Raw genomic sequence first — 15,205 nt, 5'->3', positions numbered from 1 at the left:
GACCAAGAAATAGAGAGAGAGAAAAAAAGGGGTGAGCATCATTAATTATCAGTCACAGTGGTGGTGGGGGGGGGGGGAACAATCATATTACTAATCAGGTAGTAGAAGGTGGAACATTTTGTCCCCGGAAGATCAATCTGCTCCAACAGACCGGCCGGGGGAGTCTGCCAAAGGGCTCTCCCCTCTTCTCTCCTCAGCGTCCTGACAGGAGGAAGGCTCGCCAAACCACCTCTCACCTGGAGGGGATCCCTCATTCAACCTCAAAAGGGAGTGGGGGGGAAAGTTCTCAAATGAGCCGGGCAGGAAAAAGGCGACAAATGCTCAAAGACCTCTTCCCGGGCGGCTTCGCGGGGGTGGGAGGGGAAAGAGGTGCTTGGCCCAGGGCGCACAGATCAGGAGGCGGACACCCACCCCCCCTTTAGACCGCCGGCGTGGCTTTGGGGTGGGGGAATCCCCAGGTCAAAAGAGCGCGTTGTGAGAACGAGGAGGAGGAGGAGGGGGGGGGAACCGCCGCCGCCGCCGGTGGAGCCGCCGCCTGTTCGGCGTCATGGCCCCATTGTGAGGCGGCGCAGGGGAGGGGAAGCGGGGGAGGGAAGGAAGGATCCGCTCTCGCTCTCCCACAGACGCGCGCACGCACCACAGAACTCGCTCAGACCCAGCCAGCGAGCGAGCAGCGTGTCAAACGCTCACAAAAGAACCCGTCTGCGGCCGTCCGGCCACGACCGCCACCGCTCGAGCTCTTCGCCTTTCTTTACCGCCTTCCTCTCGCTTCCTTCCTTCTCTAGACACAGGAGCCGGGGGATGCCGCTTCTACACCGAAAGCCCTTCGTGAGGGAGAAACCTCCGGCTGACCTCCGGCCCGACGAGCACGTCTTCCACTGCAGGGTCACCAACGAGATCTTCAGGGACTACGAGTAAGAGACCCCCTCCCCTCCCCCCCCCTCCCGCAATGGGTTCTGGCGGGCTGGTTTGAACGAGAAGCGCGGCTGCAAACGGCTGACACCCGGCCGGAGAAGGGAATCCCCTGTGAAGAAGCGGGGAAACCCCTTGAGCCTCCTGTCTTCCCCGGGCGAGAGGGGGAAAGGGGAGGGCTCTTTGGGCAGGAGGACCTCTCGCCTCTAACTGACCCGTCCTTTAGCTCCCCCGGTAGCCTTCCTCCTCAGGACGGGCGGGAATACGGAAAGTTTGTGACTTCACTGGCCCGACCCTGGCTTTTGTGGGTATCCTGAAGCCCCGCTGCGTGTTGGCGCGACTTGCACTACTAGGCCTTGGTGTACTTCTGGGCGGGCGCGCGCGCATTTGTGCTTTTGCTCCGGTTTGTGGAAGTAACGCGGCAAACTTGACTGAACTTGGGCGCGGAGAGAGAAAGAGAGAGAGAGAGAGAAGCAACGGCCAGCAGCCGGCGATGTAAGGCCGGATTTGGGTCGTGAGGGGCTGCTGGACGGCTTGCTCGTAACCGCCTCATTGAGTATTGTTTTCCCACCAGCTGGCTGTCCGAAAAACAAACGTACCGCTGTCTCCGGCCCGTAAATGAATCTTTGTGGTCTTTAATGGCGCACCTTAGTGACCTCATTTTTATCCTTATTTTTATTTGATTAAAAAAAATAAAAAAAACCGAAAAACCCACACTCATATGCCAAGTACCCATCTTTAAAGAATTACCACCACCCCCTTTGTTGCGTTAGACATTTTTGGCAAGTTCCCATGATTATTTGCTCCTCGGAACTGGAATTAGCACCTGCTTTGACAAGATAGTTGTGACAAGCCATTTTTTTCCCCTTAAGAATTTACAATATCTGACCCACTTCAATGAACTACTTTAGGAAAATATAAATAACTTAATGCTGTTTTTCAGTAGTAGATGTTAAAAGTATGTATAACTTGTAATAATTTTATAATATTTATTCTAAATATTCTAAATATTCAAAAAAGGTTTTAATTTTATTGACCTCAGGCTAACGCATAATGTATTGCCTCGTTTTCTAAAAATCAAGCTTGTTAGATTAGTGTTTCAGTATTTAAAATATTTTGAGATGTCATTTTGAGAGTGAAAAGTTAATTTTAAGCTAAAGATATAAATATGACAAATACTGAGCATATCCCTTGAATTGGAAGGTGCTGTTATTTTATGTCTTTCATTAAGGATAATGTAAATGGTAACAAAAGAACCCACAGTTTTCATTGGTAACCATAAAGCATTGCCATAAAATGACCAAAATCTAAAATTATTGGGGGACAGAATTTCAGAAATCTATTCTGAATGATAAAAATATTTTCCCCATATATAAGGCTTGTGAAATAATTTATCTGCACTTAATTCATCTATTTATATTAGCAAGTTTTATAAATAGTGTACTGGCTCATGTTTATATGTTAAATGAAACAATATAATTTATAACTAATGAAATTAGAATGCAGTTGATTTTTGGGAAAAGAACTACAGTGATAATTAAAAAAATTTTTTGTTTGCATTGGACACTTGGGTGGCTGTGTCACTATTAAAAGAAAAGGACCTCCAGAACTTGTTCAGTGTCAGCTGCAATGGTTTCGCATGTAATAGATATGCATGCTTTTTCTTCAACATTAGTAAAGTATTGGTAGAATATTTTTCTGCAGATTTGCCATAGGACTTTTGGACCAGAGTATGTAATTAGCAAGTTGTTCATCCATTTAGATATGCTATCAAAAAAATTCCTATAGGGTTCATCTGAATCTGTTTGCAACTAAATAAATATATATTAAAAAGAACATATGTACGGTAGATACATTATGAAGGATTCAGTTATTTTGTAAACATTGCTTGCTTAAACTTGTCCTATCCAGAGTTGTGTTACTGAGTTCAGCTGCATACACATTTAATTAATAAATAATTTTTGGCATGTGAACTTTATTAGAAATGAAGCTTGGTGAAGTAGCTGCAGAAGATAAGGCTTCATTTTTCTTATTTATAAAAAGGTTTTGAATTTCTGGATAGTATCTGTAATGACATTGTTGGTTGAATCAGACTATGCATATTTGATGCAAGGGCTGAATGTGACTGTAAAGAGTGGTTCTAGGCTAGGGAATACTGTTATGCAGCCATGTTTATGCTGCTGAAGGCCACAAAAACTTATCTCAACTCTGAAAGGTGGGGGAGGGAAGCTAGAGCTAAAACTCTTGGAGCATGGACCTTTGTCAATGTTTGGATTTCTTTGAACCCCTGAGAACAAATCATCTGTGTGCATATGCTTCATTCAAGTCTGCAATAAAGGGTTTAACATAGCCAAGTCATGTCTGAGTCTTCTGCCAACTAAACCTGTTCCTAAATAGGGAGTCCAGAGAACTGAGATTTTTCTGCCTTTATCTTACTCTATCTATACATCGGTGTGTATGTGCATGTGTATAAAACTATTGGATAACTGCCCATCTTAAAGCTAAACTCCTTGCTGCTTACAATTGAAAGATAAAGTATATAGAACAATAAACACACAAGAACCAGTAAAACCAAAACACAAACCTCGCACTACAACCATACTTTCTCGATGTCACTCACTACTTTCTTGTCTAACCCTATCCAAATACTTGAGGGAAAAACCTCAAGTCTTAAGTGGTCTCCTGAATGTTAAAAGGGTGGGGGGCTGTTTTATCTCATGGGGAAGAATGTTCCTATAGGGCAGTGATGGCGAACCTATGGCACGCATGCCAGAGGTGGCACTCAGAGCCCTCTCTATGGGCACGTGCACCATGCCCCAGAGTTGGAAACCGTCCCTCTTCAACCAGCCGCCTGCTAACTCACCGAGGTCCCATGTGGCCGGATGTATCCCAGCATGGCTGGTTTCCCTCCCACCCGTCCCATCCCTCCTGGCCTCGCATGCTCTCCTTTTCCTGGGCACAACCCACTGCATCGCCTCCTCAGCTGTCGGCCGGCCGTCCAGCTCAGAGGCGGCTTCTCTGAACTGCTGGTGGCGAGCTGTGGAGCCCCAGAGTGCACTGGTCGAGGGGCTAGCAGGCTGTGGCTGCTGTTGGACATTGTCGGCCCCCATGTGCTCGCTGGCCTCTGTGGGGGGTGGGCTGATGGTGTCAGGCAGCAGCCGCCCTGGCCCCTGCCTCGCCTTGTCCTGCGACAATGGCACCCCCACCCTGCCTCACCTAGCCCCACAGGACGAGCCTCCTGTCCACCGCGCCACCTGCCAGAGACCCCGTGGATCTCCCCCAACCCTGCCCAGTCCCCACAAGAGTCCCTCCCCACAAGCAACATCAAGGTGACCACGCCTACCTTGGCCACACCCACCCAGTCTGCCATGACCACGGCCACACCCACCCAGTGGGCCACGCCCATCTGGCAACCGGCAATACATAAGTGGGTTTTGTGTTGCAGTTTGGGCACTCAGTCTCTAAAAGGTTCGCCACCACTGCTATAGGGCAAGAGTTTCAGTGGAGAAAGCAAACTTCTGAAGCCCCAATATTTAAGGATAGGGACCTGGAGCACACCCACCCATCAGCTGTGGTGGGATGAACAGATGATACCCTTAGGGAGGTAGTCCTGCAGATAATCCATGCCATGAAGGAATTTAAAGGTAATAATCAGCATCTTGAATTGGAATTTAGGAGATAGTAAGCTTGTTTACTTTGTCATGAAAGCAGATCACTTTGGATCCATGCAGTTTATTTACTTATTATCTTGATTTATATGCCACTGATTCCTAGTCTCTAAATGACTTATAATAAAATCAGCAAAAAACATCACACTACAAAATAATACAAACTGATAAAATCCCCATCCCTAAAATAAATTTTAAAAAATTAATTTGCCCCAGCCTTAAAGACTTCATATATATTTTGGCTGCTCCCACTAAAAAGTACCTTCTGCTTAAAGAACCATTGCATACCGTAGTCTGGAGTGCTTTTTGAAACCTCAGTACACGAGGGCAGTTGATTCTATAGCGTGGTGGCTACCATTGAGAATGCTTTTTCCTGGTGCTCCCTCTCTTGATTTCTTGCAGGAAAAGGATCCCCCACCTGCTCTTTTGGTCTGTATGAAATACGGTAGATATCTAAAAATCTCTGTAAAAATGAACTTTAAGTCCAAACCAAATTATTAAAATTATAAGTGAATTATAATTATTTTAATGAAAGCTGTTGAATAGGTAATTTTGGTTGATACGTACTTGGTCAATTAATGGGAAGAAAGTTGCCTTTAGGATTTAAATATGGATAAGTAATACCAACATGTATTTTGAAAAAACCTGGCTAAATGAAATAACTAATATGAATGTTTCTCAGGATTTTCTTTTAATTTGAGTTTTCCATATAATATTAGGTAGGCTAATGGTTTAATAGTATACTTATTAACACAAATATATTTTATCCAACTGCTTTTAAATTTAGAATGAGTGTATCTGAAATAAGATGTTCATAAGAAGAATTTGGTGGTTTTCTGAAGAAGCCAGGATGTTTCTATGGAAGATATTGGAGATGACAAGTTGATTCAATCTAATAATTTCCGGAACAACCTTGTTTCTGTTCCAAAACAATTATCAAACCTATTTACTCAACTGGGAATCCATTAAATTATATTTTCATTCTGGGTAGAATGATGGTGTTAGGAAACTTCAAATTGTGATTTCCCCTCTATAGATTATTACGGTACTATTTTTGTTATGTCACTTAATATCTGCAGCAGAATCTTGTCAGAATAATCTGTTCCAAGAAATTAATAAATCTAGATTGTTCCTTCATAACTTTTGATTGGCTGCATAAAAGTAATATGGTCTCTATGCAAATAATATCATTATTCCTAAGTGTGTCTTATCCTAGCAGTTTTTTCCCCTTTGGGCAAATTTGTCCCTATTCTGCATTACTGCACCATGCTAAATTTCTACTCTCTATTGAATCATTCACATTTACTTTTAATAAGAAAGGATAAGATAATTCCCTATACTGTATAAATCAAATCATAATTTGTGAGTTTTATTTGGAAGAAGGTTTTCATAATTGTAACAGCCAATTATGTTATAATTATGTTAGAAGGGAAAAATCTAAGAAGGCTTCTCCCCACCCCCATCCCCCAAACTGACGACTTTCCAATGTTAGGTGAAAATGTTTCACTCCTAGGAGGCATTTAACCTGCTGTGGAGTTTTTGCTTTAGTTCTCCTGGTTTATTTCTTTCTGAATATAATTTTGCTTATATTTTCTGTATTGCTTATTGGTGATTTCTATCTTGATTATTTTTTTCTGGTAAAAAAAGGTTGTAGATAAATGAGTGAATTAACTAATGGAGATATGTGTGGGAAAAATACAGTAAAACTAGTAACCTTAGGAAAATGCTGGGCAGCATAAACAATTGAATAAATAAAAATAAAATTTGAACTAAATATACAAAACTCTTTGTGGGCCCTGTATGTCATATGGCTATTCACTGAGTAAAGATTAATTGTTGAATAAGGAAGCATAATGTGATAATCTAATTTCATGTTCAGGCAAAGTTGGAAGTTCAGAGAGTTAAAATTTTGATTAATTTATTGGCTTTAAACTATTTATAAAGTAAAATTATGAAAATTGAAGGAAGTATTTCAAACATATCAGTAAAAATACAGTGATTCTAAAACACTATTTTTGAAATCAGGCAATGCTTTCATTATGAACTGTTCAATTGAATACAAATATTTGTTGAGAATTGTTTTTAGATTTTGTGTGTGTGTGTGTGTGTGTGTGTGTGTCTTTATAGGCAAAATAAGCTCATTTTCTGGCTAACTATTCCATGGTATTATTTGGTCTCCATCTTTTAGTTTTCTAAATCACTGAAATGTCCATATTTAGTCATCAACACCTAATCAAATATTTTTGAAAAATTGTTAAGGGCTATTATGCCAATCAGGGAAATGGAAACATTTCAATATCCCATTTAAATTTTTTTAGAAGTTTTAATAACAGTCCTCTCTGCGCCTCCCCTCGCCCCACCCCATGTGAAATATTCTCATTTGCTCATTTGTTTTCAAGGAAGAAAGCAGAAGCTTTAAGGGTAAATTTATAAAAGGAAGAAGCCAGCAAGAAAAATGTTTTGGGGGAGGTAGAAAAAGTATTAGAACAAAAGTGTTGTTGAATTACTTTTAATTAGTTTTATTGTAATTTGTTTTGATTGTTGTGAGTTGCCCATAGTTTTTGCCAGTTGAACAACACATAGGCTTAATAATAAAAAAATAATGTCCAAATTGGTGAATAACAGTCATGATAAAAAAAATTCTAAGATAGGTACTCCCTGCCTTGAATAGTATTTAATGCATTTCTAATGCCTTCTCTTAGAGGTAAGCTGATATATAGAAGCTGAGTCTGTGGCAAAAAGGTAGTATGTATTGGCCTTGTTAAATACACTCTTGTTATTTTAGCCATTCAGTCATGTCCAACTCTTGTCAACTTTATAAGCAAGTGCTCTCCATGCTACAGCTTCTTTCAGTTGTTGGATGTTCATCTTTGTATCTTTGTATCAGTTTTGACGTTATCAAGCCAACATATTTTTTTGTTATATGTGTGGTTATAGAATGCAAATCTATATTTAAGGGCCCTTGTGGTTATTATGTTCAATAACAATTTACAAAATCAAGAAAAGGCTAGGGCAAAAATATATCATTTATTAAATAATAAAAGAACATGTAGCCACTTTATCTTTGTTATAATTTTATTACATGAAGCATAACTTTCAAAAGATGTTCACCTTTGCACTACAGAAAAGTAAATATTAAGAGGTAGAGTCAACAGCACTTTATCCTCTTGACTTCAAAAATAGGATAGACCACTAAGGAACTACTGTAAGCAGTTGCCTAGGTCCTGAGATGTTAAGAACCTGGCTCAGTAGTTAGTACAGAGCAGCTAATACAGAGCCCTCAATACTGGTGCATATATGAGTAAAGAATTGTACTGATCTCTGGCCACTCACAAGGAAGATTTGATATAGAGCATGTTAACAATGTAATCTTACATATACTAATATATAGAGTATTCTGGCAAAGCTGTTTAAAAACTGATAAGAGTTGAGAGCTTTATGTGGCTAGTTGCTTTGTTGCAAGAGTCTTATCCAAGAGAGCTTCAGTAAAATAATAGTTTTGTTTCAGACCACCATGGAAAATGGATGGTTTTATTTCCAAAGTGCCTAGGAACAGGTAAAACGAACCCTTGAATCACTGAATGACTTCCAGTGGCTGACTGCTTGAGAATACAATGGATTTAGCAAAGTCAATTTTCCTTATTGCTTCACTACGTGAAGGCAGGACTATGTGATCTTGCTTATATTCAGAGTGAGACCTGTTCATATGACAAATCCATTTAACTGACATGCTAAATTGAATGAAGGTCAACTGTTCCCGTCATGTACAGTATATATTGAATCATGTCTGTGTATGTTACAACACTGTGGATTGGCAGAAAGCCTAGAGTAAACATTTGACTATGTCTGGTAATCTGTTAGGTATAGATTATACATTGATGTATACACTTATATCAGACATGTCAAACACAAGGCCCGGGGGCCGGATGCAGCCCGTGACATGGTTTCATGTGGCACGCAAAGCCATCCTGGAAACAGTGAGGGAATGGCCCCCGCTGCCTTGGCCCCTGCCCAGGCCGCCCAGGAGCCAATGTACTATTTTGTGGTGGCCATCTATGCTGAAACGCATTCAGTCTTAGCTCCACAAGGCTGTCTGGAAATAGCAAGGGACCGGCCCCTGCCGCATTGGCCCTGCCCCTTGGGCACGCACTGGGGAGGTGTCACCCTTTGTGAGGAATGAAGAAATGCACCATCGCCTGGAAGTGGCCAGCAAATGGCCCTCGCCTACTTCACATATCCGGCTTGATGGGCTCCAGGAGAGGGGTTTCAGCAGGCAGTGGGGTGCTATCCTCACAGCGCCGAGAGACTGAGCCAGGCAGTGCAAATCCAAAAAGAAGCGTGACACTGCTCAGCCCCCAGCCTGCCCGATTTTGGCAGGCAGCGGGGCACTCTCCTCACAGCGCCGACAGGCTGAACCAGGCGACGCAAATTCGAAAAGAAGCGCGCCGCTGCTCAGCCCCCAGCCTGCCTGATTTCAGCAGGCAGCAAGGTGCAAAGCTGGTGAGCTTCGCACTGCCCGGCTCAGCCTGTCGGCGCTGTGAGGAAAGTGCCCCGCTGCCTGCCGAAACCGGGCAAGCTGGGGGCTGGGTGGCGTTGCGCTTCTTTTCGGATTCGCACTGCCTGGCTCAGTCTCTCGACGCTGTGAGGAGAGTGCCTCACTGCCTGCCAAAACCAGGCAGGCTGGGGGCTGAACGGCATTGTGCAGGTAACGTCGACTCTCATGTTGCTCATGGCGTCCCCTCCCCCAAAGCCCACCAAGCCAGATATGTGAAGTAGGCGAGGGCAATGTGCTGGCCACTTCCAGGTGATGGTGCATTTCTTCAAATGAAGGGTGATACCTCCCCAGCTGCATTTCTTGCCTGTTTTTCTCCCTCATCTCAAATATTTTCCCACCACTCTGTTCTTAGGAAGGAAAGGAAGGAAGGAAGGAGAGGGAGGGAGGGTCTGAGGGAAGTCCTGCCCTGCTGCCCTTTCACCATCCCCTTGCCCCCTCCTCCTGGCCTATCCTGGGGGTCTCCCATCCTATTGCTAAGGAAGCTTTGGATACAAAGTCGGGTCTCCTCACATCGATAGGGAGTGGGCCTCCCTCTGACTTTGCCCTCATACCCATCATGAGCAACCTCACTAAGGAGAGTAAGCACAGCAGCAGCAGCAGCCTTGAGGAGGAGGTAAGTGCAGCTGGGCACCCCCTTGGGGTAGTGGGGCTGGGCTTGGTGCCGTGGGTGCTTGAGGGCCAGGCTGGGTGTTTGACCTCTGCTGCCCTGGGCTCTGGGAAGCCCGCGGCACCATCCAGCCCCCCCTCACATGGCCTGAGAGGAACAGTAAGGCTCTTCCAGTGGACCATGCCTTGGCACTTGCCCCGGTCCCACCCCCTTCTGCCAGAGACCCTCAAATCTGTCCCACTCCTACCTAGGCCCTCACAGGTACCCTTGACGCGAACCATGTAGAGCTGGCTATACCCATCCAGTAGACCACACCCACTCCAGCCACGCTCACCCAGTAGGCCACGCCTACTCTGGCCACACCTACCCACCCCCCCGAGGACAACCGCAATGCTGATGCGGCCCTCAATGAAATTGAGTTTGACACCCCTGACTTAAATAGACATAGTAATAAATATTGAATGACCCCACTGTTCATCATTCTGAATGTCTCAGTGATAGTGAACCTTTTGGGCTCAGCATGTCAAAAAATTGGAAAATGCCTAACTTGACTGTATTGGCATGTCACACTCCACCTTGAACAAAAGAGAAACGGTTCTCTATTTTCCCCCCTCCCCATTTAGGCCACTCTAAACAGCAGTATTTGATGGTAGTGTCGAGGCTGCACCTGAAGTAGAAGCCCAGGCCTAAACTTCAGCCCTAGTTCTACTGCTGTCACTTTGCGCCATTCCCCAAGATGTACAAGTGTTCGGGAATGGAACAATTGCCTCCTGTAGCCTAGTGCTCTCCAGGATCTGCTGCAGACCACTTCCTTCAGGCAGTGTTCCCTTTCTGTTGTTAGGCCGCTGCAGCCTACACAAGGTTGCTCTGAATTGCACAAAGCCTTTGTTCTTGAAGTGGCTTTGGATAATGCTCTTCCCCAGCCTTTGTAGCCTCCAAAATCTGAGCAAATGCACTCCCTATTCTCATATGATTTTCTGAGACTCTGGAGGCCACGAGAAGCATATCCAATTCTCATATGACCTCTGCAACCTCTGAAAATCGCACAAGAACAGGCGTGCTTTTGAGAATAGTTGTTGTCAAGCATTGATGTACACTGGCATGTCACCCAAAATCTCATGGTACTCAAAAACAATTGTTTGGAGGATTTAAGAATTTAGGCTGAGACTACAACTAGCTTAGAATTATTTCTGCCATGTAGTTGTTATAGATTTATTGGACAATGCTCTTTAAGATGGGGCACACAGTTTCTGTTTTTTGAGGATGCTGAGGGCCACAATCCAAAAATAAACCTACTGAGATAGTTAATGTACAGTTGCAATCATATCTTGATTGAGGTATCATGAAGCTTTCAGAGATCTGCTGTGAGAAGTTTGAAGACAAAGTTACCTAACCATGATGATATTGCTCAGTGCTTTTTAAAAAAAAAAAAAAGGTGCCGGAACTCACACACATTATACAACCCGCCTTGCCTACCCTACAAAGTTCCATCTAAAAAAGGTGCCGGAACTCCGTTCTGGGCGTTCTATGAGAAAAAAAGCCCTGATGTTGCTAGTATATAATCTATGATGGTTTCCAGAATATGTTCTAATCTGATTGTGGAGGATCAGTTGCAATTGATCAGGAGATTAAAGGAGTGTTTGGAGAAACACAGTTAACTACTAGGTTGTTTGATCTTTGTTCATCATAGGCTGTTAGCTCTCTAAAGTTAATTGATCAAATAGATTTAGAAAATAATGCTTACATTACAAGAGAAAGCTATTCCTACTGCCTTGAAAAATTCTCTTGCTATTTGAGAACTTTATAACTGTTAACCAATCTTTAATTTTTTTTCTTTTTTGGGCAAAGTCTTAGGGAAGTAGTGATTCGGTGCTGGAGAGTTTCAATAATTCAACATTAGGCACATTATCTTGGTTGAGTTATACAACATTTCACAGGGAAGTTGCATGCACAGCCTTTTATAGTTATGGCTTTGTGTATCAATAGTTTGGGATTACTTACTATTTAGCACTGTTACTTCGGGTGGTGGGACAGCAGGGCTTTAAAATACTGAGTTTTAGTTAGATCTTGGTGAACAGTAACTTGTATTTTATCTTTAATTTTTGCTGGTTTTGTTTTTGCAGTGAATTTTTTGAAAGAACAATTCTTTGTAATAGTCTTGTCTGGAGTTGTGCTATCACAGGCAAATCTGGACTTACCTATCAAGAAGCACTAGAATCGGAAAGGAAAGCCAGACAAAATATCCAAAACTTTCCAGAACCTCTCATTGTTCCAGTCTTATACTTAGTTACCCTCACTCAACGTTCACGACTTCATGAAGTTTGTGATGATATCTTTGCTTATATAAAAAACCGTTATTTTATTGGTGAACTTGTTGAAGTACTTAGGAATAATGGTGAAAGGTAAGCATATTTCATTTGTGCTACTCTGAATATATATAGAGAGAGATTTTTAATATGTAAAAAAAGCTGAAGCCAACAATACTTTTCATTACTTAAATTGCTAGTAAGTGACTTTAAACACCAAACATTTTATGTCCATTTTTGTTGTTGTTTCATTGGGAAGAGTTTGATTGTTTGTGTACCAGTTGTACAGATATTCTGTCTGTATAGAATAAATGAATTATATATCTAAATCAGTTACACTACCTGCAGTTGTAGGGCTATATAGGTAGTCCTTGCTGAACATCCATTCACTCAGCAACTATTCATTGTTACAGTGGTGCTTAATAAGAGGGACTGATAATGGGTCCTTGTAGTTGAACTGTTGCAATACCACGTGATCATGTGATTACAATTTGAGCACTTAGGGGTCAGCTCACAGTTACAACATTGTAGCATCCTACATCCTACAACGTCATACAGTCACTATTTGGGACCTTCACTGCCTATTTCTGACAAGCAAAGTCAATGGGGAAACTGACGGAAGTCACAGATGGTGATTGTGTGACCCTGGGATACTGTAACGGTGCGGAAGTTCCCTAATGATGGCCACTGAGACTGCCGTAACTGCCATTGTAAGTTGGTGTGGTCACATGATATTGTGCCTTACAACTGTATTGCTTAATGACAAAGTTCCCAGTCCCAACCACTGTCAGTGAGGACTACCTGATTGTGACTCTTTTGGTTATAGTTCCTATAAATTGTCCAGAAGTTGTTAGTTACAATTATTTAATTAAAAATATAATAATTTTAATAAATATATTAGAAATAATACTAATTCTGTTTAATTAATTTAAATATAAATTTGGCCATTATCTTGGATCTACCAGTTTATTTTCTGGTATTCATCATTCTTATATACCAAAGGACTAGTGCGGCACTCTCTTGAATGTGTTCTTTATGTTTTTGTGTTCTGTTCCTAACTGTATGGAGGCTGTTTGCCTTTGTTATCTTCACTCTTCTTATTACAGTTAGGAAATTCAAAGAATACAGTAGGTTTTAACTCTCTTGTTCACTCTGTGGACTAATTTATCCCTCTTTTTCTTAATGGAACATTGTCTATGTTAATGCTATCTCTGGTTATGCTAATCAAATTATTTCTGTTAACCAGAATTTGCAAATGCAGGTATGCTACCCCATGGTTTATATCAAGAACTTAAGATCTATATTTCAGCAATTAGAAATAAACACAGTATAATTAACCTGTTGATCAAATCAAAGTTTATTATTCAATCCCTAATAATGACCCCAGAGGTTCTCCTAAGAGATTCATAACAGATCCTCCATAATCAGGATATATGATCTATTGATATAGAAGCCATTTAGAAATTCGCTAGACAAGCCATGACTCGTTGAGTCACTTTTTCAGAAATCCTTACTTAAACAGAGAAACAGAATGACCACAAGTGGGCAAAATATTCAGTGGGAGCAAGAGCAATTTCCGATTTCCTGTTGGCTTCCTCATTGAATTTCCTTCTGGGAAGCCGACAGTGAGCATTGAAACTCTTTCTTTCTCCCTTTCTCCCTTCTTTCCTCTCTTTCTTCCTTTCCTGCCTCCCTTTTTCCTTCCTTCCTCCCTCTCTGCCTTCCTTCCTCTCTCCTTCCCTCGCACCCTCGCATCCTCCCACCCTCCCTTCTCTTTCTTTTCCTCCCTCCCTTTTTCTTTCTTCCTCCTTTTCTTCCTGTGAATGTTCTTTGTCACCATCTTTATTGAAACAGGCAGTACTTTGTTAATACAGGAGAATATTTAATAATTGTCTGTGGCTTGCAAGAAGATGGACCCCTTTTAATTGAATATTCTTCTGCTTTTTTTCCAGATTGCACTGTAAAATTTTGGAAATCAAAACACCAGTACATCAGAATGGAATGGCCAATGGCCATGCCAAAGGTGTTGATGGAGTTACTATTATCATTAGCGACAGTGATGATTCAGATTTAGATACCAGTTCTGCACAAAATGGGTAAAAACTTGTTTTATATTCAGAAGATGTGAAAATAGTTAAAAGGGCTACAACTAAACTACAATAACCACTATTTTTTTAGAAAACTTCTTCATATAACTCTATATAAATATCACAATACTTCAAAAAAAATGTTTTAATTAGTATTTCAAAGTTTAAAAATAGTACAAAATAATATATATTAAAAATTTCAAAAAAACCCTCCAAATGCAAAAATAGAAAGAACTCAAACATACATGCACAAGGTACATTTGTACATACATACACCACACATATATAGACAGTGTGGTTTTAAACCTATCAAGCCTCGTCCATATGGAATTGTCTTGATCACTTTTTCCATTTTGTCAGTTAAAAAAAAGTTTAAGAGCAGCAAACATATACTTTCAATCCAGGAATTTAAGTCTAGGTTAGTAGCTTCTATCTAACAAAGCAAAATCACTTTTTGCCTGTGCTTCAACTTGATAAATCCAAAAATAATTCATAAGATGATATGTTTAAAGTTGTCACTATTTTATTTATCTGTGCAACTTATCTAGAACCTGAAATTAACTAGACTCTAAGCAGCTTATGGAATGTATAGTATGAAGCATATACAAAATAAATTATAAATTTATGTATTCGATTTCAGCATTTCCTGACTGTAGATTGACTATGGATAGCTTTGTAATACAACAATCTATATTACAAAAGCAAGATTTAAAAAGCAATACACAGTAATTAATTAACAAGAACGGGAATGCCCCCAAACAACATAGAAAAATATATACAAAACACATCCAAGGGACCTATCCACCCTAGTTCATGACTCGGGAGAAGGTCATCCAGAACACCATCTAGGTTGGAGCCATATTGGGCAGAATCTAATTACAATAGATAGGTTGTGCTTTGTAGATCCAAATAGATGATACTGTTGAATGAAAGGGATCTAAGGCATGCCCACTTTGTTGGGCCTGTACTGGCCTTGCGGAAACCACAACAGAAAGACAGTCCCTGAGATAGTCTGGCCCTGTGCCATGTAGATCTTTATTGGGGATAACCAGCACCTTGGATCGCACATG

At 41.5% G+C, this 15,205-nt stretch overlaps 1 protein-coding gene across 1 annotated transcript in view; it reads left to right on the top strand.

Moving 5' to 3' along the window:
- Positions 1-627: 627 nt before the first annotated feature.
- Positions 628-15,205, top strand: part of BAZ1A (bromodomain adjacent to zinc finger domain 1A) — a gene marked incomplete at its 3' end in the record, with an annotated part of 61,093 nt that continues 46,515 nt past the window's right edge. The window contains exons 1-3 of the mRNA XM_015819083.1: positions 628-914; positions 11,866-12,144; positions 14,001-14,144. Of these exons, the coding sequence (XP_015674569.1) occupies positions 802-914; positions 11,866-12,144; positions 14,001-14,144 (536 nt within the window). The remainder of the gene's footprint in view (positions 915-11,865; positions 12,145-14,000; positions 14,145-15,205) is intronic.

The sequence above is a fragment of the Protobothrops mucrosquamatus genome, unplaced genomic scaffold, assembly GCF_001527695.2.
Source record: "Protobothrops mucrosquamatus isolate PMUCROS unplaced genomic scaffold, P.Mucros_1.0 scaffold858, whole genome shotgun sequence".
NCBI lineage: Eukaryota > Metazoa > Chordata > Lepidosauria > Squamata > Viperidae > Protobothrops > Protobothrops mucrosquamatus.
Note: the sequence above shows the minus strand (reverse complement) of the source record. Positions and strands in the feature narration are given on the sequence as shown.